This window comes from Amyelois transitella, chromosome 2, assembly GCF_032362555.1.
Source record: "Amyelois transitella isolate CPQ chromosome 2, ilAmyTran1.1, whole genome shotgun sequence".
Classification (NCBI taxonomy): Eukaryota; Metazoa; Arthropoda; class Insecta; order Lepidoptera; family Pyralidae; genus Amyelois; species Amyelois transitella.
In genome coordinates, this window is record NC_083505.1 from 10,945,123 (window position 1) to 10,971,986 (window position 26,864).

Sequence of the window (26,864 nt, forward strand, 5' to 3'; positions counted from 1 at the left end):
CAGTTTGGCGGACGGTCGTGAGAATGGTGCGTTCTTTGAAAAGACAAAGGAAAATAATAGTTTCTAAGTATAAAGCAGATGATGTCTTCTGAATTTACAAAAGTGGAGGTGGAATATATTGACGAAGACAAGACTATTAAGGTAAAAGTGCTGAGGATGCAGTGTTATTGTGTAACAGATTGGACGCTAGCGGGCAGCGGTCTTGTGTCGGTCGGCGCAGGGGGAGGGCGGGGCGAGTACAGCCCGGCCGTGTGGGGCCCGCCAGGCCACACGCGGGAGGTTGTGACCGTGTTGCAAGCAACTCCCTTGCCGAAATAGCATCATCATCCTCCAACTATATTGTGACAATTGTTGTATAAAAACTCACACAAGTTGGTTTTTACGAAATTACATTCGAATGTATGATTTTAGTTGATGATGTTTACTGGATGGTCGCCATTTTATTAACTCGTCAGTAATTCTAGCAATGCATCAGGTACACGATTTTAGTTCAATTTGAGTTCGTAAGTTCCTTAATTATCAAACCAGTTAAACAGAGCACGTAAACGATAGTACATGCATACCTGTAATTAGCGTGTTCGATATGTTTGAGATAGCCTAGTTAGCAACTGCATCAAAATCACAGTCACGCGATTTGAGGTGGGTGGATCAAAGGGCGGCGGCGACCTTGCGTGCGACGACTCCCGGCACTTGTTAGGAAAAGGCGTGTCGACTCCCAACTACTATGTTGTATTTTAATGAAGAAACTGTTCCCAACTTTCGAATTTCACTTAGACTAAATAACATCAAAACCAAAGCGTTCAAAATATAAAAAAAATATTATTAAAAACGGACACAGCAATAAAATGGTAAGACGTTGCAGGGTTAAAAGTGGTCAATGCATTGTCTCTATGGGTCAAACAAAATCATTCATCAAAAACACACCATACCCGTATATATTAATTTACTCTTTGCACCATACCTACGTACGGTATTTGAAATTGCATGAATGACGTTGACTTTCTAAAATATTTTTTCGTTTTGTAATTATTAAAAACATTTGTGTTTAACAGCTTTTGGACTGCAATTATGTTAACATTTAAATACCTGTTTACATTTAACCAAAAATTAGTTACAACAGTTTCTTTGTTGTACTTGAATGATTCTGTTGAGGTTCTACTGAATAGTTTATTTTCCAATATCTTTAGGATTATTATGAATTCTAAGGGGGTAGACCTCAGGGGCAGACAGAGTCTACAGTCTCAAAAAGTCTGAAAGACCACGTTCAGCTACATGGCTCAATGATGGAACTGAGATTCAAATAGTGACAAGTTGATTTCCCCTGATTAATTTTGACAATCTGCGTGAGAAGACAAGCTGATGGCACACACTATTTGAAAAAAGAACGAGTTTTTAGCACTAATTGTTAAAAAGAAAAAACCAGTTCGGCCAAAAGCTTTTCTAAGTAGGTAATACAATCGTCTACAAATGAATTCTGTACTTTTAGATCATATATGAAATAATGTGTACCCTCTCTGAAAAGCGTACTGATCTAAAAACAGTTTATAAGTTGTTGCCTACCTTAGGTAAGGTTGAGTGTATCCAGTTAATGTTACATGGCCACAATAAATTCTGCTACCTCTTAATGGGTACACTTATGCCTGAGTCAGGTCAAATGTACACTTTATAATTTTACAATTTCAGGAGGGCAGCGGCAGCCAGTCGCCCCTGGCATTACTGGCTGCAACCTGTAGTAGGCTCGGTGCTGCCAATATGGGGCCCGAACAAACTAAAGATGAGCCACAGGAACAACACTTCAGTATGTACCAATTATCACAATTGTTACTTTTAAATGTTCTTATTATACAATAGAGTTGGTGTAGGTATTGTAAAGGTCTGTCTGCTAGGGCTTGTGCAGAGTGCTGCCGACTTCATCCAATCTTGGTCTGAATAATTCTGACAGACTGGATGAAATGTGTGTAATTAAATGGTTAAGTGCAATAGGTGCGACAACTAGCGATCATACAACCATCCAAGACTAATATGACAGACCTGCAGTGTTGCCAGATTAGAGCTTTAAGGCTGTCACATACCTAGCTATAAATGTGTCATAGACCTAGCTATAATATAATAGCTACCACACACGAAATTTTAATAATTTGCAGCTCTAACTTGGTGTGACTATGTCAGCCTTATAGGGAATTTAAAGGGTTTGCCCTTTGAAGTTCTTTATAAGGCTGTCCTCTCACAAAGAGATATGCTCTTAGCCACATCACAGCTCTTCAGAACATATAAATTGATTTTGCCCACAGTGACAATGGCTCACTCAACCTAATGTTAATTCGCCATTGCCCAGAGGAATACAGGGTATAAGATGGTTTCATAGATCTCTAAACTGGCCACATTCCAGCAAATTACGCTGTAATTTTTCAGTTTGCTTGCAGAATTCAAATTCAAAATAAAATTCAATGAAAATCTTTCAAAGTATAATCTTAGTTCTTTTAGGCTGTATATAGTCTATATTTCCAGGTCCACAACAACAGCAGGCGGCACAGCAACAACAGGCACAACAACAAGCGCAGCAGCAGGCACAACAACAAGCACAGCAACAAGCGCAACAACAAGCCCAACAACAAGCCCAACAACAAGCGCAACAGCAAGCGCAACAACAAGCCCAACAACAAGCACAGCAGCAGGCACAACAACAACAAGTTCAACAGGCACAACTTATACAACAACAGGTCAGTATTATTTCTTTTGTTTATTAAATTTAAGCAGCCTCTGTGGACAGTGGTTGTGACTCCATTTTGACACTGAAGGTTCCAGGTTTGAATCCTGGCCAGATGCGGTTCTCTTCTTACAAAAGCTATTTGATTTTCCTAGGAACTATTTATTATTTGTAAAAATGTCTACAATATAAACATTGAATTTCCAGGTGCAAGGTGACGCTGCAACAATAGCAGCGATACAACAACAGTATTTACAACAACAACAACAACAGCAGCCGCAGCTTAGAGTTATAAGCTCGGCGGTTGTTCAACAGTTGAGAGCACAGGGACTCTCTGTAAGTATAAAGCTTGTTTAAGTTTCCGGCACAAATATAAAAAAGAATACGATCACTCTATCTCTTTCCCATGGATGTCTAATAGGCTTATAAACTTGGGATTTTTCATTTAGGAGATGGGCTAGCAACCTCACTATTTGAAACTTAATTCTATCATTAAACCAAATGGCTGAACGTGGCCTTTCCGTTTTTCAAGACTGTTGGCTGTTGGCTCTGTCTACTTTTCAAGGGATATAGATGTGACTATATGTATGTATGAGTTTAAGGTTCATGGAACAGTTTCTGAGGGAACAGGATTGCATTCATCAAATCCAAGCCTCCATGCTTTTAAAAGGCTAACAAATTTGTAATTTTTCTTTTAGGCGATGGGCAAGCAACCTGAATCTTAATTCCATTGCTGAACCAGCACTAGCTGAATATGGCATTTCAGTCTTTTCAAGTCTATTAGCTATAAATTAATCCCTCTGATTTGTTCCCCGTGACAACGGCTCAACATAATAATAAGACCAGGTTAAAATCAAAAATCTGTAAAGCGCAATAAAAATAATTGAATATGTGAATTGGAATATGATGTTTATTTATATTTTCGTTTATTTCAGGGCAATGAGTTATCAGCGGCAATAGTAAATGCAGCTAATTCAGTCCCTAATGGAGGGATACAAGTGCAACCACAGGTGAGTTTTTACATAAAACAGTAGAAATTTGAAGCTGGTGTGCATACTAAAAATATAGTAATTGGTACATGGCCGCGTTAGGATTAGAACCCCTGCCCTTCTACGCATCACGCATTTTAAATTGTCCAACTTACCGATTCGACCACCAATGCTCTTAACTTGGGATTCTTCTTTTAAGCGATATTTTGAATGTCAATTCCATCATAAAACCAAGCAGTTGAACGTGGCTTTTTAGTCTTTAGACTGTTGGCTCTGTCTAATCCTTTAGAGATAAACACGTGATTACACGTATGTTGACCGTAAAAACGCCTGCCTAAGAGTGGTGGCTACAAATGGGTTGCTGTCCTTTTTTGTCAATCAGTAAAGAAAGATCTAATGTTCAGTAATGAATATCCGTCATCTGTCCACTTGGCTTAAAGTTCGGTTGCATCCACACCTTCCTGAAAAGCAGTGTAGTGTCTTAGAGTGTTCCTCACGATGTTTTCCCTTTATTTTTTAAATTATAAGATAGCTTGTAGGAGTAAATAAAAAGATTATTTTAAAGAGACTGTTATATTATCAACTATAATATACTATTGTAATTGATAATATGTATTATATTTATTTATTTATTTATATTGCAGGTGATATCAATGCAGCAACTGCAGTCGCTGCTGGGCGGCGGCGTGGTGTCGGACGGCTACCAGAGTTCACCGCAACAGTTGTTGCAAATACACCCGCAGTTGTTGCAGGTAATGTTGTAAACTTTTGTAAATTTTCGTGGTCAAGGTTATATCAAATTAGATTAATTTATTATTCATGTATCATGATTTCTTTCGTTAGTAATACGGTAAATTTGAGTGATAGTATTAGTAAATATGTATGTGAAAATAAAATTAAAAAGGTACTAATATAAGACTACTGTGCACCAGGGTGCCACTGAAACTCTGCTTCATTCATATAGTCACGTCTCCCGTGCGGGTTAGACAGAGCCAATTGTCTTCTGCTTCATATCCTACTACTATTATAAAGGCGAAAGTTTGTATGGATGTTTGTTACTCTTTCACGCAAAAACTACTGAACCGATTACCATGAAATTTATTATATTTATAACACATAGGCTACTTTTTATCCCAGAGTTCTCGCGGGATTGATAGGGTTTCCATGCGGACGAAGTCGCGGGCGGCCTCTAGTTTGGCCATATATTGCTATCGGCATGGTCCCCCATATAAGGTGTCCCATTTTTGGTGCTTCCGGTTTCTCTGCTACAGTTTTTAGGATGTTGTTATGGCTCGCATTTATTATCCTACCTTAGCAAAGATGCCATTTTTTATACAGATCGGATGAACGGAACAATGAACTAAGAGCAATAGAAATGGAAGGAAAAAAAAAAGCGATAATAAAATAATGGTCAGCGATTGTGTTGTGTTGTGTGATGTGACACAAAAAATATACAATGGTTTTTATCAACAACTTTTTATGACCTTTTTTTAAACAAGGGATGTCCCTTTGAAATTGGTGTTCCCTCATCGATAGTAAAAAGGAACATGTCTGCAATTTTTCTCTGGTCCTTGAGCTCGCTATATTTTAAAGTCTCGTTGGCTTTTAATTTAACACAAACTTCTTGAAATCACTTTCTATTGTAATAAATTAATAGTTTGATACGCGAAAGTCACCGTCCGTTAGGGATTACCCGCTAATAAATAATCGAATCAGCAAATTTAAGAATTCACCTTAGTTGTTAGGTGACACCTAAGCTGTAGTTAAAACGATTCTCATTACTAAGAGCTCCTTTGATACTGCTATGGTGGCACTTAAAACTTGGTGATTCGTGGTGAAGGCGTGGCGAGATCAGTTCTCCATGGTGAACGATCAACATGTTGAAAATGAATTCGTTTGTACCTTCGGAAAGCGGAAATCATATGTCAAATTTCAAATTTAAGAGTTTAGACTCATTGGCTACGTATTGTCTGTTAGTCAATCGGTGAGTCACTCTGTAACAGAATAGTTATACTATATATAAATCTATACTACTATTATAAAGCTGAAGAGAGCTAAGTTTGTTGTTTGTTTGAACGCATTAATCTCAGGAACTACTGGTTCGAATCAAAAAATTCTTTTCATGTTGAATGGACCATTTATCGAGGAAGGCTTTAGTTTAGGTATATAACATCACGCTGCAACTATAAGGAGCTAAGAAATAATGGAAAATGTGAAAAAAAAAACGGGGAAAATTATTCATCCTTGAGGGCTTCAATGATGAAATGAATGAAATTTTGAATCGGGGTAGGCATATGTTCAGCATTGGTCTTCCTACGGCTGGCATGATGATGATGGTGATGATGATGATGATGGTGATGATGATGTTGATGTTCCCCCGGCAGGGCGCGGGCGGCGGCGTGTACGGCGGCTGCGTGGTGGGCGGCGTGGCGCCCATGCAGGCCGTCACCGTGGACGGCCAGGACGCGCTCTTCATACCCGCGCAGCACGCGCAGGTTGCTGCGACACACATACATACATACATATATACTATGATATACATACATATATATCGTACAGTGTCATATACTATACATCATATTGTATACTACATGTACATGTACATAATACTGTATATATGTATATCACGTCTATATCTCTTGCGGGGTAGACACTGCCAACAGTCTTGAAAGACTGATAAGCCACGTTCAGCTGTTTGGCTTGATGATAGAATTGAGATTTACGTAGTGACAGGTTGCTAGCCCATCGCTTACAAGAATAATTACAAACTTATTAAAAACTTCCTCAGTCGCTTTTTACGACATACATGGCAAAGAGATGGGGTGATCCTATTCTAAAGTGCCAAAACACTGTACTTTAACATTATGACGTTTAAAAATAAAGAAAACGAGATTTACTTATTGTCTCATCCACACATCCACTATAACATTCTCGTCCCATTCCATTGATATTAAAATTTGTGGCGTTTTAGTAAAACGTGTCAGGTAGGAGATTACCTCGAATGTGAGATATTTAAAAAATTGATAGAATAAAGACACTTTATTTGGACAAGTTTAAAAAGTTAAAAGAGTTCGTGGGTTTAGCTGTAGGCACGAGATCAAGCAAGTAGCCGCCGGAGGATAGCCAGCTACTTGGCTAACGCTGATAATTCGAAGGCGACGATTGTATAGGGCTCCTGCGGCGAAGAGGGCGCAGAGGCGTGACGTCACAATTAAAAAAAAATACGTTCAATTTAAAAAAAATATGTTCAATTTAAAAAAAATACGTTCAATTTAAAAAAAATACGTTCAATTTACAGAATTTCTCTGGCATGGGGCAAGTGAGCCTGGTCAACGGCCAACTGGTGAGGACGCCGGTGCTGCCCGCGGGCTTCTTGCAGAACGTCATGCATCTGCCCACTGGTGAGTTAGTTAGTTAGACATTTCTATAAGGCACAGTCGCATCATATTGACGTAAGATGTGACATACGCCTCTGCATAAAAACACAAAATGATAGGTCAAGTTTCTTTGCAAGCGAATGTCTGTAAGTAAAGTCATTCTTATTTTTATTTTTTTATTGTAACCTACGTCTGACAAAAATAAGTGAGATATGTATAAAAAAAAAATGTCATATCTTTTGGTCTCACAACATTGGTTGACGTCGACATAAATTACTTTTGAATTTACTGCCGCCTCCAAAGCGTCAGCGCGAAAAGAAGCGGTAACAAACTGCACTACAGCATTTTCTACGATAACGTCAACTTAGAATTATTACAGAAATGTGGACGAAAGAGAACATAAATTATACATGATAAATTATTCAAATGCTATTTAAACATCATTGCAACAATATTATTATTTAGTTACCAGTTCTCATGATATCAATCACTCACTATAAAGCTTTGGGTTTACTTTGGTTAAATTGCATGTTGATTTCACGTAAATTCATTACCTACACTTTTCACTCATACATTTGCATAGTGCAAGTGAAAGTAATGTAGATGACTTTATAGCGGCATTTTGTAATTTGTAGTAGAATGTACATGTTTTACAGCTGATAGAATCTTTTATGATATTTATCGGTGAAATTGCACTCATTATGCGTAATTAGATCAATTTAAATTTAAATACTATTCTAGTGATTAAATGTTTTAGAAACACACGTTACTCATTGATTGATTATTATTCATCATATTCATTTTTATGAATTTTCATGGATGAATTGATAATGCCGTTTTACTTCTTCCTGGCGTCAGTCCCTACCTCTGCGTTATACCAATGTCTTTCTGAGTTAAGTACATAAGTTTGAGTGCTAATCTATACTTTTACCGTGGGGGAAAACATCGTGAGAAAAATTGCATATAAGGCATTTGACCATGATCCAATATGAGCTAGATTCCCTTGCAATGGGTTCTGAGGTTAGACAGGAATTGTTTCGTATAAAACCATGACTCGCCCATTCCAGGATCAGGGTTAAAAGCACACCCCAGCCCCCTTAGTATGGCATGCGCAACGCCGTTTTATCACGCGAAAATTATCGCTGTTTTGCTTTTTATTATTACAAGAAACGGGGCAGCGATAGTTTTTCGCGCCATAATAACGGCGTCGCGCGTGCCGTGCGGGCGTTGGTTCCTCTCCAGAGAGGTGAGGATGTTAGGGTCTAACGTCAGGAATAAGTAGATTATTTTAATGCAACGAAGGCTGCTATTTTTCTTTATTAAAGACATAACGAGATTCCAGATATACATATTTGCATAAAATAGAGTAGGTGTCTTGCATACATAAGTTCATTCATTTTAGCCTTTGAGGAGTTTGGTCATTTGTTTTTTGTGAAATTGAATACTGGTCAGGTACTTATACATGCTTTTTCTTAACTAAAACATGGTTCTAGACCCATCATCGCCTTAATAACTGTCGCTATAACGGTAACCTGCTATAGAATCACCCACCGCATGCGTCTCGCTTCTACTACTGTCATACTAATCTGTGTTTTCCGCTCCCCCGCCCCCCTAACAGAGCAACAGGCGACAGTCACGATCCCCGGCACTAACCTAACGATACCATTAAGCGCTTTGACCGGGAATCAGATGATCACGATACCCGGCTCGAATATCACCATACCGGGGATTCAGATACCGTGTAGTACGGCGGTGCCCGGAGTGGCGTCCGTGCCAAGCGTGGCCGCCGCCGCCGCGGACAAGGCCGCCAAGGACAAGCCCGCCAGCCCCGCAGAACAAGGTTCGTTCCCGGATGTGTGCGTGGAGAGACTCATTTTAAATTCCATTTTCGAATTAGGCGGTTGTATTCGATCGATGATACTCGAATTACGACGCGGTGATAGAATTTTAAGTAAGTAAGTAAGTAGTAGTAGACAACTATAAAACGTTTACGAGTAACATTTCTGTGACTGATGTCAAATGTCTATTACATTTAATTTTCTTACAGTTAATTTTCATTAAAATTTTGGCAGTTTAAATTGCGACTCGTCACTTTGAAAATAAACCTACTTCAAAAGAGGGCGTTACGATTTTCGAGTTTAAAAGCGTTTCTCCACTAACACCACCCCCTTGTGATCCCAGCTTGACGTTTACTTTGCACTTACTGTTTCTTTGCTTGGTGTCTTAATTTCTTCATTACACATCATCATAGGTTCATTTTACACTTTCATTTGATATAGGTAGGTAGTGCATCAGCAGTAAACACGTAGTGTTGCTACGGGTGTAAAAACTCATTATTTTACTCTTGGCTTCATCATATTTTGTTTCTACGAAAAAAACAAAAAAAAATCATTACATTACAATGTGCCGTCTTCTAAACAGACATAATGTGTAAGTACAAGAAGATGGTTAACATTCAGTGAATTTATTTAGCTATATAGGTAGTATAGATACATAGTTTTATTATCTATATTAGCTGACGACAAGACCGTATACAGGGTGACTTGTGACAAAGTGACAACCTCACACCAAAATGGTAGAACAATGTGGTTTCAGATGTCAGCCATCTTTTGGAACTCGATAATTTCTAAAAGATGGCCGGCGTATTAAAACTAACCCAGTATAAATATTTCAATATAAATTACCAAGCGCAGTTCGATCCATATTTGTTGCTTTTTAGGTATACCTGAACTAGCTCCCATCCTGAACTAGACCCAAAGTAAAAATTAGCTTATGACCCTTATGGTTTAGTGATTAAAAGTGTATCTCAGGTCAAGGGGTGGCGGTTCGCGGCGGCATGGTGCCCGTGCAGGTCCCCGTGAGCGTGGCCAACGGGCACACCGTGTACCAGACTGTACACCTGCCGATGCACTCGCAGCATCTGCAGATCATACCCCAGTTGCAGCAGGTAGGGTAAACATATAATATGTGATCATGTCTATATCCCTTGCGGGGCAGACAGAGACAACAGTTTTGGAAAGACCAATAGCACGATTAGCTGTTTGGCGTAATGACATGTTGCTAGTCCATTGGCTGAAAAAGAATTCCAAGTTTATGAGCCTATCCCTTAGTCGCCTTTTACGACATCCATGGGAAAGAGACGAAGTGGTCCTATTCTTTTTTTATTGGTGCCGGAACCCACACTGCAGGATACAGTGGCGTAATGTTTGTTTTGGTATATTTTTATTGATACAGTTTCACAGCATCTAACATAATGAAAAAATCACACCAATAAACAAAAAACTGCCTGAGATATAAACAAGTAGTTGACATCTCTCGTTCCGTAGTAACAAACAACATTGATTTCAGATGCAAACGCAGCCCCAAGTGGCCAACGTGTTGACGCCGTCCGGACAAATACAACAGATACAAATAGCTTCGCTGGCCAACGTGCAGGTAATTAAAGATTAGCTTTAGTCCGTTATTACGTACATACGTAGGTACATTTTCATCATTAGCGTGGAAAGATTAACGTTAAGTCTAAATCACCCCACCGCCTTGAAAGAAACGCTCTAAATGAAAATGTAGTTGTTCGTACGGAAAGGTGAAATCTCGTCTTAAAATTGTGCTACCTTCGTAATTTTCTATTCACATGCTTAGTTTAACTTTAGCTTTCTGTAACCAGAAGTGCAAATGAATTAAAAAGCAGTTTTACGATAAAATATATGTGGGAGAAGTTTTGTTTTTTGCTTTTATTGATATCCTTTTTGTTAGCTGACCTCTTACTTATTTTTACACTGGCAACATTAAGAGATAGAATAGGGAGTCTGTAGTACGATATAAGACATGATGTGACATTATCATCATTAGCGTGGAATGATTAAACTTAAGTCTAAATCACCCCACCACCGCCTTGAAAGAAACGCTCTAAATGAAAATGAAGTCGTTCGTACTGAAAGGTGAAATCTCGTCTTAAAATTGTGCTACCTTCGTAATTTTCTATTCACACGCTTAGTTTAACTTTAGCTTTCTGTAACCAGAAGTGCAAATGAATTAAAAAGCAGTTTTACGATAAAATATATGTGGGAGAAGTTTTGTTTTTTGCTTTTATTGAAATCCTTTTTGTTAGCTGACCTCTTACTTATTTTTACACTGGCAACATTAAGAGATAGAATAGGGAGTCTGTAGTACGATATAAGACATGATGTGTTTTTAAAGAGTCTAATACCTAAAATAAGAAGTTTACGATATAATTCCGCACTGTTTTACTTTCAATCCCACATATATATTTTTCTTTATTCTAAAATAACAAAGCATGTTTGGTTACATACAATCTCCTAACATTCTATCTTAAAATAAAAATTTAATCTTATATTTAATAATATCGTTTCTGATTTCTGTCTTTAGCTATACATATTTATTGATTTAAAAAATAATAATACATAATCCTATCTTTTAGACTATGTTGAGCATATTTTTTCGTGCAAACATTGTTTCGTACAGTGTTGAAAGTTTGAACATAAAATATCGCAAATTCAATATATAATATAGCTTATTTACTACATGAAATAACCTCTTAATGCTGTAAATACATTGCTGGGTTGGTTTGGCGCAGCAAAACGGCGGCGCGCAGGCAGCAGCCAGTGGAGCCAACACACCTGCCACCATCACGTTACAGGTACATTAATTTTTGTTTTAAGCTTGACCAGAAATATGTATTAATATAGGTATAACTAATTAATATTATGATACTTTTTTTAACTATGAAACGGATTATTTTTATAACATTTGCACTATATTGTAGCTTTTGTTATATTTTTGTGTTATTCATATTTTTATTTATTTTTTATGTGACGCGAGTGCTTGATTTTATTGCATATAAAGCTGTATTCCTTTGTTTATAAACCAATTTTTTTTATTTACGTTTTTATTAAGGTAGCGGTTGTATTTCTGTAAGGCATTTTTTTTCAGATTTAAGTTATTATTTCATATCAAGATATAAGATCTATTTTGTGTGGAAATCTTATTGTTATCTCATGCATATGATTGAATGAATTATGAATTTAACCCTAGCTATAATACTATTTGGCAAAGGAAACTGTTTCATTTCATACCAATAAAAGCGCTATCTGACAACAATTTAAAAGTGATAACGACCCACATGAGAGTTTGTAAAATACAATAATTTCTATTAAAGTTATTGTTATACCCTGCTTCCTGAGAGGTCAAGGTATACTAAGTTGGTGTATAGATTAACACATACTCAGATGTTTCTTAAGCCAAGTAGTATTTTCTAAATCTCTAATGATTGCGTTCTGTCAATGCCGCTTGGATCTGAAGGCTGTGTCCGCTCCCATGACGGCGGAGGTTCAGCCGCAGCAGATCATGAGCACCGCCTCACCGGTCACAGTCATGTCGCAGCCGAGGCCTGCTAATGTTGTTCAGGTAGAATTATCATCATATCCACTGCGGAACGTAGGCCTCTGCCAATGATTTCCACCTCGTTGTATCGGAAGCAACCTGCAATCAATGTTTCTCTGTGGACTTCACCAGCTCATCGGTTCATCTCGCGAGGGCCGGTACTACACTACGCTTACCGGTACGTAGTCTCTACTCGGGAACTTTTTGTTCTCCATCGGCCATTAGCTGTTTGAGAAATGTTGCCTGCCATTGCCACTTCAGTTTGATGACACGAGCTGCTATGATGGTGGAATAAATAAGTAGTATTAACAATCCAGAATGATTACGTTTTGTCAATGCCGCTTGGATCTGAAGGCTGTGTCCGCTCCAATGGCGGTGGAGGCGCAGCATATCATGAGCACAGCCTCACCGGTCACAGTCATGTCGCAACTGAGGCCTGCTAATGTCGTTCAGACAGGTATTAGACCGGGAAGAATGAATGAAGGTATTATGCTAGTTGAACTGAATATAACATGACGTTTATTAGTCGAGCGCTGCCGATAACATGAAACCAATAATCTTTCCAACTAATGTTTCTATGGTGAGAGGGGTAGGTATCCGGCATTTTTGTCAAACATTTTACAAGCGCTGTTGCGGCGGAACATGAGCATCGCCTCTTCGCCGGTCATAATATCTGGAAATGGACAAACTATGGACCATCAGCGGCAGTGGTCCGATTTCATGCAATCTATGGAACTTGACAGCACAAAAGACTGGATAGCAATAGCTGATCGTGAGCCTCCAGGTCATGTCACATCATAGAGTGCCTGTAGTCTCTAGGTAGTTCTCATTCAGTGTATGCAATCAAGCAAATCATGAGCACAGCTTTTCAAGAAGTCTCGAGGAATGGCTTAGTATGCATTCACAGCCATAGATTTTAGTCCACTACTTTGGATATTTGATTTCATGACTTAGAAATGATCGTTAAAAAATACAGACTCGAGTGGACGGGCTTTAGATCCCCTTGCGTTTCCGCATGGATAAACTGATCGCTTGGGTAGTCCCGCTTAGTGTAGACTCAATTTTAACGGTTTTATGTTATAACCGCGGAAACTAATAACTTATACCATTATTTTTTTTCAATGTCGATTTGTTCACAGTTACTTCAGATTTTCTTTACTGTGCAGTTATTGTAAAAAATTTCGTTCACCAAAAAAAATATTATAAAATAGGCGACAAAAAAGGTCATTCGGATAATGACTACAAATGGATCTTATCCTACAGTTTTCCTAGTTTCGCAGTTTTACCCTACAATGAGGCTGGCAACACTGGTGACGTTGACGCTTCCAAATAATGACAGATACTGTGCATTTTGCTGCCATTGTCATAATTATAACCTTCAAAACAAAAAATCCTACATCGTCATTACCTATTGCTTTTTATTTTTTGTTTCTTTTCTTTTCGGTGTTTGTAAAGGTGTGAAAATAATCGTATGTTTAGATATTCATCTTATCTCAATATAACATTTTTGTTGATATATGAATTCTATGTGTACGTTCTAGTTTTCTTTAGCAAAAGGATATTTTTATTATTCAATAATAGTAAATAATATTTGGTGGAGTTTATTCTGATTAAACATTCTAATAAGCCATAATTATATCCATTATACTTCATCGTTTTAATTGGTAGAAAGTTTACTAACGCAACGCACGGTAAGATAAGCAACAAACAAGTATAAATTAAGCCTAAGGAGGCTTCGTTCATATACATTAATGTATGTATACAAACATAAATTACGCTTTTTTCCCGGAGGGGTAGGCAGGGACTACATATTTCCACATATGGATTTTAGAGCAGTTTATTTCAGTGTAGTAACAGTTTTTTTTTGTAAAGTACAACTGTACATGAATCTGTTTACTTACCACATTTAACTATTATAATTAATAATTATTATTGACATAAGACAAGTGGACTATTTTTTTTAAAGAAATCAAATAATTCCTTTTGGGGTTGTCATATTCAGATTTTAATATGATTTCAAAACACAGTGTTTTATTGCACAAACTGTGCTTACAATAGTTCATTACATTTACCTCTTCAGACATGCAATAATTTTGGTATCACTACATACAAATTGCTACATCATGTAAAGATTAAAAAACCTGAAAAAGTTAAGGGAACAGGTACTTTTTATTATAATTACAAATAAATTTTATTGTAACTTTTATTGCATATATTGTTATAAAATGAAACATGACGATGGGAAAGTTTGCTCGGGCTAATAAGTGAAATATACTAATATAAAATTTCTCTTTGATTATATTCCTTTAAAATGCTCTCCAAAGAAGAAGCATTTTACCAGGTTTAGTTGCTATATAATTTCCAATATACTTTTAATAAGAAAACATCATATTTGCTTTGATCACCACACTAGTGGGGTGGTGTAAGGCTATTCCACTAGGTTGATCAACAGCATATTGTCACACTATTGGTGTTTTGTTTACACGCATGACCCCAAGTTGAATTTAAGCCCTAGGGTCTTTATTCTTTTAGTAACCAGTAGTTGTGTTACAGGTGCCAACACTGGGTGTAGGCGGAGTGGGTGGTGCAGTTCAACTGGTCCCAGCACTAGGACTGCCCGGTGTCCAACTTGCACAAATAGCAGCGCATCAACCTCAAGCCCAACAGACCGCGCAGCCTGTTATAGGTAGGTGTATAAGTGGAAATAGTTGTTTGAAAATCATGATCCTATCTTACTATTGTATTTTGATAAAATTGTGTACTTTCTTGTGCAAGATTAGATTTAGTCTCTTTGATGAGTTTGTGTGAAGATGGATACCTGTTACAATTATATTTTTTATTAATGAAGATCTGTAATATCCTCTTAAATGTTTATTTTATAAGCTAATGATTTAACATTTGCTGTTGGTCATCCAAATGTAAAATAATAATAATTTAAACAAAATAAAATAATAATCATTTATTAGGTGTAGATGAAGTAAGACAAGCAATATGTAGGATTTGTGAAAAATAGAGAGATACCTTTATTTTTGCCTATCCCTCCAGATAAGAAAGTGTTGTTTATAAAAATGAGTGGAATATGATGGTTTACCTACACCCGGGCAGGCCAGCAGATCCAGCAGGACCCGCACGAGCCGGGCAAGTGGCACGTGGTGGCGATGGGCGCCAGCAGCACGGGCAGCCCCGGCGAGAACAACTCGGGCGGCGAGTGCGAGGCCAAGCGCGCCGCCAGCCCGGGCAAGCGGCTCATGAAGCGGGTCGCCTGCACGTGCCCCAACTGCGACCAGGGCGAGAAGTGAGCCATCACTGACACAAGTATTAGGCCGCGTTTCAATCTAGCTGACAGCGGCTGGCTAGAGAGAATACACATTATTATTTTATCTTTGAATGGGGTTTACAATTGCAAGCTGTCGGATATTTCTCGCGGAAGTTTTTTTGCAGGTTGAAACGCGGCCTTATAGTATGAAATGAATTAGCACCCATCTGTATGAATGTAAATTAAAATTTCTTGACTTATTAGTAAATAATTTTCCCACCAGATACCCTCTTGTTTACAAATTCAATAAATTTTTCAACACAAGGCTCAAACAACTCAATTGCTCAGAAAATTTGGAGACAAAGATCGCGGCTTTTCATCTGATGAATCACTCCTTGATTTGTGTTTCACAACACAACATAGTATTATAATATTAAAAATTGTGCCAACACTGCCTCAAGAATCAAACCTAGTAGTTCCTGCCATAATCTCTTGGTAATATTCAAGATTTATAAATGCCGATTTTCTTAAAAAAAATTCAGTAGGTTGGTCGACCGGAAGAAGCAGCATCTGTGCCACATTCCAGGCTGCAACAAAGTCTATGGGAAGACATCTCACTTGAGGGCACATCTCCGCTGGCACTCTGGCGAAAGACCTTTCTTGTGCAATTGGCTCTTCTGCGGCAAGAGGTGAGATTTTTATGTAGTAAATTAGATAAAACAAAATAAGCTAAGATAAAACATGTGTAAATAACATATAAATGAATTTAAGATGTCAAAATTAAAATAGTGTTCTAACATGTTTTACCGTCATGATAGTGTGCAAATGTTAAAAGTACCTACATACTGACAATATAATTTGATTTCACATGCAAATTACTTAGTCCAAATTATTCAAGTAATTAGAATAATAAATTCTAATGGTAGAGAATTATATAGCCATAGGATTTAAAGGCTTATGGCATGGTAGAATGGTAGAGAATTATATAGGCCTTTAAGTCCTATGGCTATACCATTCGAATCTTTAGACCAAACTGCCAAATTTTTACCTTTAGTTTTTTATAAGAAAATATATAAAATATATAATGTCCGCGGCGTAAGATGAAAAATCCTGTTCCCGCAGGAATTTCCCTAAATCCGTTTCTAGCAGACGTTTCCTATTTACAATATTTCTACCAAATTTCATCTTTATTGGCTCAGTAGTTTATGATTTTATGACATTGATATTAATGAATGGTTGATAAATCTACATATATATATATATCCCCATCTAGCATTTAAGCTGTGAAAGCCTCCCATTCGAATTTATAATATTGTGATGTCACGATTATTGTTCATAAAATTCCATTTTAGGTTTACACGTTCTGACGAGTTGCAACGACACAGACGAACACACACCGGCGAGAAGAGATTCGAATGTCCCGAGTGTAGCAAGAGATTTATGCGGTCCGACCATCTGGCCAAGCATGTTCGGATACACGCTAAAAACAGACTTGCGAATAGAGATGTTACTGTGAGTATAAATATTATTTACTGGCCTATATATTTATCTGACTGTTTGACTGAGATTTAATTACTAATGTGATCATAGGGCTGGCTGTTGTTTTTTGAATGGTTAAGGGTCGGGCTACTGCAGGCTTCTTAGGTTTTAAGTTACAGAGATGATTCTGAGGAAGAAATAAGGTTACTTTTTATTGCGAAAAATGAAACCACGCGGACAATGTCGCGGGCAAAAGCTATAAATAAAGCAAACTGATCAATTTTGTATAAATAAAAATAGTATTTAATATTAGGTTAAACACTTTCATATTACTCAATTTTTTTTGTCCCCCAGACTCATCAAATGTACTCTGATTCCGGCGACGATAGTTGCGATGAGAAAATGACATTAACTATCGAAACGATTCATACGGGCGGCGAGGAAGACAAGATGGTCGTCATGAGGCCCGGCGTCAAGATGGAGCCCGAGCATGTGGACAGCTAGGACCAGGACAGCGACCAACAGTCGCTGTAATAACTCGGTAGATGGCGCTCTACGGAATTACGTACAGCCCTATAATGCGTTGTGTTTGCATTATAATGTATGCGCTTGGTTCCACTCGACCAAGGACTTAGTTTGCTGCACTAACTTTATAGATGCCTTGCCTTCACTTGAATAAGGACTCTGCAACCAATAGTCGTTGCACTAAGTCGATAGATGGCGCTCAACGGAATTACATAGGAGTACAGTCCTATAATTTGTTTTGTACATGTTTGCGCTTGCCTTCGCTCGACCAAGAACTCGCTCGCAAGATTGGGCTCATCGGAATTACACACAGACTTAATACGCTGTATACATGTTGCTGCTTAACTCCACTTGACCAAGAACTCAAGGAAGAGAGGCAAATTATACCAGACATTGGTTGTTTGAGCATCGCTGTAAGGAAATGCAATAATTGTGCGTTCGGATTTTGATGTGACCAACTTTTATAACTTAAAATTGTTACGACGACGTGTCGCAGTGAAGAAAATTGTATGAGATTAGAAAATGGACGCCCGTGTTTAAGGTGAAAGTGTAAAATATGTACAGTGATAAAAGTAAAAAGCGGTTGTTACCTCTTTTAAACATTAAGTTCATTTATGCTCTTTATGGCCAGGATTATTTTTGGAGTACAAAGTACAGCTTAGCATATTTATTTAGTTTTTGTACTTTAGTCACCTACTACGACATAGGAAGAGATGCGTCTTATTGTACCCGCAATAGTTTGTATTTTGTTAAGCTTTTATTATGCTTGCAAGCCACAGTATATTTAATAAAGTCCAATATTTTTACATTGTTGCTAGTATAAGTATCTTTTTTACGGTTCCGCACCTAAGCCTCACCTGTCTGTCTGTCGATCTGTCTGTCTGTCGATCTGTCTGTCACCAGGCTGTATCTCATAAACCGTGATCTAGCTATCAACAACAACAAACAATCAGAACACAGACATATTATTTAGATTCATGATGAAGTTATTTTTATTACATCAGTATATTTTGGTTGCTCTTTTTATTTACACCCATTATAATGAACACCCTAATGGGCACTAGTAAATTGAAGTGTAAGCCTAGATCGTCTAAAAATTATGTTATTAACAAATTATAAAAAGTGAAAAAGTGTCTTGATCTGTGATCTAAATTATGTAAAAATGCACTTAATGTAAATACTGTCTTATCTGTAACGGAATACTTTAACTTTCTTGACCTAAAAGTTTACATATTTACCGTTTCTATTTAATTTTTGATCACACAAATTAAATATTTTAAACTGAATGATAAAAACTGTTATGAAAGTTTAAAATTATTTGTAATTTGTTCTATATTCGGACTAAAAACTTTATTAGTAATTGTCATAAGTTGTATTAAGGTTAATAATTATTTTCTTCTTGTAATTTTGTAAATTGTACATATTTATGTTTTGAGTTGTCTCCAAAACTAAGGGAATAGACAATAAGTGTTGCCGATCGATATGACACTATCGATAGTTGAGTAAAAACATTAGATCGACAGGACACGCAAAGCTCTAAATCGAATGCATAATCGATAGGCAACGCTATACATAATTGTCAAAAGAGAAGCTCGTTTTTTATTACAAAGCAATAGTGCAGTTAGGCTGGAGATTTGTTGCATACTCACCATCACCCAGGTGATATCACCTAGGTGACCAAAGTGGAATAATTTCATGCATGAAAATAATTGAGCCTATCATTATATCTGAGCGCGCCATTTGAAATCGCGAGCTGAACTGTCCGCTATTATGCACGAGATAGCAGGAGACGTTTTGTTTTTGGATTTTAATGTGTTGGTAATAAGGTCATTATTTTATTGAGTTTTCGTTCGGTTTGATTCGGCGGTTGTTTGCGCTATTCTGCGCCGCTTTAAAAAGCCGAAGTGACTTATTAAAGTAGTAATGTACTGTTCTCAGAATCCGTACAAAAATTGGTTATTTTTTGGATTACATATTGGTTTTTCTTTTAATTTCGAATATTATGTAATTTACGACTGAGTATAGTAACGAAACTAGATAAAAATTTTATATGCACCTGGATAAATGGAACTAATTCATACAAATATCTACATCGAAACATTAGTGGGGTCCAAGAGTAAAATCTTTGTCTAATACCTAACTGTAAATATTACATGTAAGTTTAGTGTAAATGTAAGTCTGTACATATCTTATTCGTTGAAATGGTTAATAAAATATTTTTCATAAACACAAGGTGTTTTATTCTTGCATTTGCATTGGTTCTATTTCCACTGTAAATGGAAATCTTTATAATTCACAAAAAGAAAGTTGTTCAGGTACAGTTTGACTTTGAGGGGAAATTGTAAGTCAATCAAGGGAAAGGTTTATAAACTAGGGGAGCCTTGTAGTGAGGTCTAGATGGAATAAAGGATTAACTAGCCACCATAATCCTAGTTTGCAGTGCCGTTCAGTGCCGTGTGGTTCCCGGCACCAATACAGAAAATAATAGGACCACTTCATCTCTTTCCCAAGGATGTCGTAAAAGGCGTCTAAGGGATAGGCTTACAAACTTGGGATATTTTAGGCGATAGGTTAGCAACCTGTCACTATTTGAATCTCAATACTATCATTAAGCTAAATAGTTTAACGTGGTCATTCAGTGTTTTAAGACTATTGGCTCTGTCTACCCCGCAAGGGATATAGACCATATGTATGTATAAACTTAGTTTGCTACTTGGAACCTAGCTTCTACCCACAGTCCGCAGTTTCGCCCGCGCGAACCTACAAAAGAAACAGGTTTTTCGTAAATTCCCCTAGTTTTTAATATGTTTTCTTAGTTTAGAATAAGTACCGAAAGCGTGCTCAATTAGTGTTACACCGTCGTAACTTGTAACTAGCCCCATATAATTGCCGGCTATTCAGTTAACAATCTGTACGCTTCGCCCGCCATCGCGATACTGTTTTGTATACCGTTGTTGTTGTCACAAATTAAATACGATATGCATGTATCACTGAAAGTATAGCGCTTTGGAATAGAGCCAAGTCAACACTACTATTTGGAGATTTCACCCCTAGTTACTGCAATAACGCAACATAAAAAAAGAATTTTGAGCATTACCCTGTCAATAGGGGTTGTGGAAGATTTTTTTTAATCAAACAGGCATGGCTTAATGGTAGTTTGACCGACGGCAATCTGATACCGTAGCGTGGACGTCTGCCTATGGCATGATCTAAAATGTCTAGACGAAGCGACTCTCTTTCGACCTACCTGACGACAAAGTGTTAACAAAACAGCCGAACCCAGCTTGGATCATTATTAATGCAGTAGTTAGGTGAAATGAAAGTGCATATTCCTTTCTTACCCCCACGACATCCATAGAAAAGAGATGGGAAGTACTTATGATGTATCATTAACACGGTGATACATTATATTAGATATATTTCTATAGACTCGTTATTTTGCACCGCTGTCTTATCTTTCCGCTTCAAGCATTCATTGCTCAGAAAATGTGCGTTTTTCTCCGAGATAGTGCGAGATACCTAGGCACTAGGCAACTTGTAAAACTAGAAACTGCATGAGATGCGTCTGAAAAGGTGAATTTGCATTTTCTCGTTCTTAGAATCAACGGTGAACTGTTGGCAATTTACATAAAATATGAATGTGATGGATGATAGAGTAAATTACTCACTTAATTTTGTTTATGGTTGGATAAATACGCTTCAGTTTTTGTTATTTATCTTTTTTTCTCATTTGTTTTTTTATTGTTAATGCTTCCATGCTGGTCTAGTTGGAAAGAAAAAATACCTAAAAGTCAGTTGCTTCTCTTTCATGTGCAGATTGTACTTAAAAGTCATTTTAGGGAAATGCTTACAAACTGGGGATTCTCTTATCAGGCGATGGGCTAGCAGCAACATTTAGAATATAATCATTAAGCAATACAGCTGAACGTGGCCTTTCCGTCTTTTCAAGACTGTTGGCTTTGTCTAGCCGTTCAGGGATAAAGACGTAATTATATGTGCGTGTCTAGTCTAGTCCCTTATTGGCTTTTTATATGACATCCATGGCAAAGCTTTAGAGTGATCCTATTCCGGTCTTAGTCCCAAAGTTCCGGGAACCACAGGACGTAAGATTTCAGCAATGTATCAAGAGCATCCTACGTATCGAGATACAGACTTGACGTACTAAAAAGTCGTAGTTAAAAGCAAAACAATTTTAAAGAAAACTACTCCATAAACAAATACTTTATGCTCTATTGCGACATGGCATCAACAGAACAATGTCTTTGTCGCGGACGTTCCGTTACCTCCATCAAAAAAGCGTTTAGATTCCCATTCAAATTTCGAGCATCCGTTCAGAAAGGCGGCAAATCAAAAAGTACGGCAAACCGCGGAGGTCGTCGGCCGTCGCAAATGAAAAACAGTGTAGAAAGTAATGATAGTTGAAAGTTGAAACCATAAAAATTATTATATTTCATAATGTAAAAAAGGACAAAACGTGACTAAAAACTTGTGGAGTAATGACGAAGCAGTATGGTCTTTGACTTTAGCCTGTTCAAAGTGGACAGAATCTTAATTTTCCCTGGTCGAAGGACGAAGCTTAACAAAAAAAGAAGAAAATCTGTGGTGTTTTCCATTGAAACTATATCGAAGTCAAAAAGAACGAGAGGGAGTGAAAGAAGATAGCACGTTATATCTTATTGAAGTTGATCGCCTTTACGTTTCGATCACGTCAGCGAGAAGTTTTACTAACAAAGAGAATGTCCTTTGTTTTCCACGAAGGAAATTTGTTCACGGCCTATCCTAGCTTTGCAGCGAACTATCAGTAGTTTGCATGGATGCGAAATAAAAGAATTTTTGTACTTCGTTTACCTATAATCTGTATTAAGAGTTTCCTAGTATCTTCCCTTTATTTATATGTAACTTGAAGACTAATTTAACATGCCAAATTTCAAGTCTTTAGACCCAACGATTTGGGCTGTGTTAATATTTTTTTATCTCTTTACATAGGATGGCACGTATTGTGAAAACTTAGGGAGCTATTATTCTGTAGTAACTTTAATGTACGGCTGCATCTTCCGTGTCGTTCCGTTTAATAGCAACGATTACCGTGCCCGTGAAATCGTGATGCCGACCGCTGCCCACAAAATGCTCCATTTTTCTATTTTCCTCCGACACTTCGGCGGTTTTAACTCGCACGAGTAAATGATTTCGTGTAATGTCATGAAATGAAAGGGGCTTCCTGCATGCTCCTTATGCAATCTTCGAATAAAGTATAAAATAATGTTTTGTTTTTATCTTTTCGCCTTGCTAGCCATTTATTTTCTCTGCTCGAACAGACAAAAATATTTTCACATCGTTTTAGGCACTCTACCAAGAAATGAGCTTTGCCTAATAGCATCTACCTAATCATCATTCTATTCCTGTAAATCTTGACTGCGTACTTACTTCCTAAGTAAGTGTTTGTAGCAACAACGAGTTGTATTATAAAATAAGAGCAATTATGTTCATGAGCCAAAGAGCAGTTCTTGTTTTGACCGCGAATGACATCATAATAAATTACTTAGAACACACGAGTCAAAACTGCCGGTGTGATGGAGGTAATTTGGCCGTTATTGGATTAACAAGAACAATGTTCTTACCTACCTACTTAGCTTTTCCATGTTCAGAGAAATCATATTTATAAGAGTACTTCTCCCTTGGATTATCTTCCTAGAAAAGAGAACAATAAAAGCTTAATTGCTAGTTATTTATAATCTGGACCTTATAATGAATTATACAGAATGCCAAAGACAAATTGATACATTTTATGGCACAATAGAGTGGCCGTCCGAGCAGCCTTTTTAGAAACTCGGAATTTGAAGCCACGCAGTTTAATACTGGCGAGTGCTGGAAGAAAAAAAAAAAAAAGAAAAGGCGAGGATGAGGTCAACTGCGAAAAGTGTGTCATCACTGAGTATTTAATTTTCACATTAATTGTGCACCCATCGAGCACTTAATTATTATTGTAAAGTCTCGTCAGTCCGTCATTAAATGAAAGGGTGAAATTGTGCAGAACTAGTAAATGACTTATGATGAGTGGTGCATAATTAGATTTTACTACACGGCACGGTAGGTACCTAACTAGGTATACTTAGTTTGTGCCACGATGTAAGGATTTTTCATAGAGTTATTTTTTTAATTTCATTTCCCACCACCAAAGCTGCAGCTTTCCATAGTTAGACTGAATATGCCGCAAACTGGACAAAGTGGAAAGGCAAATGCAGAAAAGCGGACTCCAGAACCCGAAGCACTACGAGCACTCGTATGGTAAAGGGTGCAACTGGAAATGCTCAAAGAGAGAGACAGAGAGAGAGAAACTCTTTTCATAATTGGCTCGGTTGATGTGAGTGATTAAAATTTATGGTATCTTTAAAGCGCGGTCCGTGGCCGCGGTCTGTGACGGACGCGCGCGACCGACCGCGGCGGCTACTATTTTACATTTACTATCAACCCTATCTGTACACTTGATGCTTTTCCATGTGAAATATGGTTTAATTTGTATTCAAGTGGTTCACCGTGTTTAGTTATATATAAGAAGGTACTTACAGCATGTTTATTAAGTTTATGGATAAACAAATTTGAATAAATTGAATAGGTACCATCTTTCGAATATATTGATAGTTTCGACGGAGAAGATCATGTCTATATCCCTAGGGGGAGTAGGTAGAGCCAACAGTTTTTGAATGTGGCTTATAAAGACTGATAGGCCACAACGTTCAGCTGTTTGGCGAGATTCAAATAGTGACAGGTTGGTAGCCCATCGCCTAAGTTTATAAGCCTATCCCTAAGTCGCATTTTACGACATCCATGGGTAAGTGGTCCTTTTGTTTTTTCTACTGATTTACACATTTTCCTACACCTTAAATTTAAAAGCACATTTTATACTTCTACTTACAAACTTACTGGCATACTTGAACTCGTAAATACTTAGTATTACGCATTTAATCCAAGTATCTTGTTACCATTCCATTTTATAACCTAGATCTTAGAAACTGCCGGTCGTAACTCGTGTTCTAGTACCTACTAGTAACACTACGGTAGCGACTGACGGACCTCCCAGGCAGCGTAAATTGGTCTAACAAGTCCCCAAGATTTATTTAAGAGGCAATTCGTCCCCGGGCGTCGGAGGATTCCCACGAACAACTTGAAGACATTAGGACAAAGCAACAGTGTGTAGAAGTAAAGTTGATATTTGTTTTTTTTTCTGAGGGTTCCAGCCTCTTATTGAACTTCAGAGTGAAGAGTTGCGAACTTTAACGCTCTCCAGAACAAAAAATTGATTTTGCTTTCTGTGGCTTATTCAACGTTATGTTTATTATTAAGTTTATTTTAAATATTTTAATACTATTAAGTCCGAAGTAGTTATTTTTGTAATAATCCATGTTTCCATACTATCCTATCCATACATTATAAATACAACAGTCTGTCAGACTGTAAAATTTTCACGGATAAACTATTGGATTGTTGTTATGCAATGAAATTTGTTGGATTATATATTAGAAAATTTCACGGTAATTTTTTTCTTGGAAGATCGTACTGGGCTGCTATTTATGTAGCCTTACTTTTGTACTTTCTTTGTTTTGTGTCATTGTCGCTTCAGTTTCTATATCTATAAAATTTATATATGAAACATTATAAAATTATAATTCCGTGTATCAAAATTCCTACTGCATTAAAAATATTTAGCGATGATTGTGTGGCTTATTGAGCTTTGAGTGACAAGTCACTAAAGTTTCTTAACTAGTCTGGTAGCGAAGAAAAAACATAAAGGTCAACCTTACCAAGGTAAATAGGTAGTGATGGGCTAATTAACTTGTTTATGTACTTTGTCCACATAAATCTGAATACCTACCTACTTATACTCGTAAGATTGTTCGTTATAAATGCTTATATCAGATGGGATAGCGATACTGGGAATAACTCAACGCATTTCTTCAAACCTGTTATTCACACCTTATTTTATTATGAGACATAGAACACAAAAACATTTGTTTACTTAAAGGGCACTAACAACCAGCAACGTTGCCTGATAACGTATCTATTACCTAGAATCCAAATGGCAGTATCCTGACAGGTGAGGTTTCACCTGTAGTCGAAGTCAAGCACCTTACATTTTCCACGGTGGATGCGCGTGCGCCGAGCCGTGCAGAGGTCGACGGCTTTCATGCTCCGAGTATCCTTAGTCTTCGGAGTCCTGGGGAAATGTCAGTGTAAAAGATTAACAAAGTAACTGTTGTAATGTTTCAATATTTTATTTGTTTTGAGCATCCATTTGTTTCGGCTCTAAGAGTAATGAATAGGGATTTATAAGAAAAAAATTATATAGTTTAAACGACTCAAATCTTTTCATGTGACCTCGTCGATGTAGGGATGAATTGATATTTGACGGCCTCTGTGGCGCAGCGGTAGTATGCTTATCTGCGACACCGAAGGTCCCAGGTTCGAAGCCCGGCCGGGGTATGATGAGAAACGAACTTTCTCTGATCGACCTGTATCTTAGATGTTTATTTATATAAGTATTTAATATAAAAAATAGTATCGTTGAGTTCGTACCTCGTAACTCAAGTTTCGAACTAACTTCGAGGCTAACTCAATCTGTGTAATTTGTCCCATATATAATTATTAAAAAAAGATATTGCCCCAAAAAGTTTTCAATCTGAATTAAAACCCCTGAAATATACAGCTGTAGGTTTCGTTGCATTTGTCATTGGGAGCGTCTCTCTCAACCTCTTCGGGAAAAATGTGTGATTATAAAATGAAGAAAATGCTGCAGTGCAATTTGTTACCGCTTTTTCTGCACTGACGCCTTGGAAGTGGCAGTAAACTTAGTTGTAAGTAATTAGTTTGACGTTATATATATGTGTAGGTATGTAAATAAGTGACAGAAATTTACGGACGGTCTTTACATTCAGATGACGATCATTATCGCTTCCCCTATCAGGCTTTAAAACTGTAAAAAAGGAAATTTATATCGATCAAAAATAAGTATATTTTTATTTGGTTCCTCAAATATAACTGAAATGCAGGTTCGCAAGGCTGGCTGCTATGGCATTAAAAGGTGTCGGAAGATATCTAGAATCTATGTAATAACTGAACTTTACCTTTTATAACTT

The 26,864-nt window shown here is 37.3% G+C and overlaps 1 protein-coding gene across 4 annotated transcripts; it reads left to right on the forward strand.

The window, feature by feature from the left end:
* On the forward strand, window positions 1-19,366 carry LOC106129034 (transcription factor Sp4). Of its 4 annotated transcripts, none has more exons than XM_060944336.1 (18): window positions 1-141; window positions 1,684-1,798; window positions 2,509-2,720; window positions 2,915-3,043; window positions 3,643-3,717; window positions 4,341-4,448; window positions 6,081-6,191; window positions 6,995-7,097; window positions 8,692-8,913; window positions 9,884-10,020; window positions 10,422-10,508; window positions 11,668-11,730; window positions 12,393-12,497; window positions 15,027-15,159; window positions 15,579-15,768; window positions 16,272-16,418; window positions 17,082-17,241; window positions 17,563-19,366. In XM_060944336.1, the coding sequence occupies exons 1-18, from the start codon at window positions 79-81 to the stop codon at window positions 17,710-17,712; spliced, it is 2,310 nt and encodes a 769-aa protein (XP_060800319.1). In that variant the 5' UTR covers window positions 1-78; the 3' UTR covers window positions 17,713-19,366. The 4 variants fall into 4 exon arrangements, with proteins under 4 accessions (XP_060800319.1, XP_060800328.1, XP_060800330.1 ...); XM_060944340.1 differs by lacking the exon at window positions 1-141 and adding an exon at window positions 826-848; XM_060944345.1 differs by lacking the exon at window positions 12,393-12,497.
* The last annotated feature ends 7,498 nt before the right edge of the window (window positions 19,367-26,864 follow it).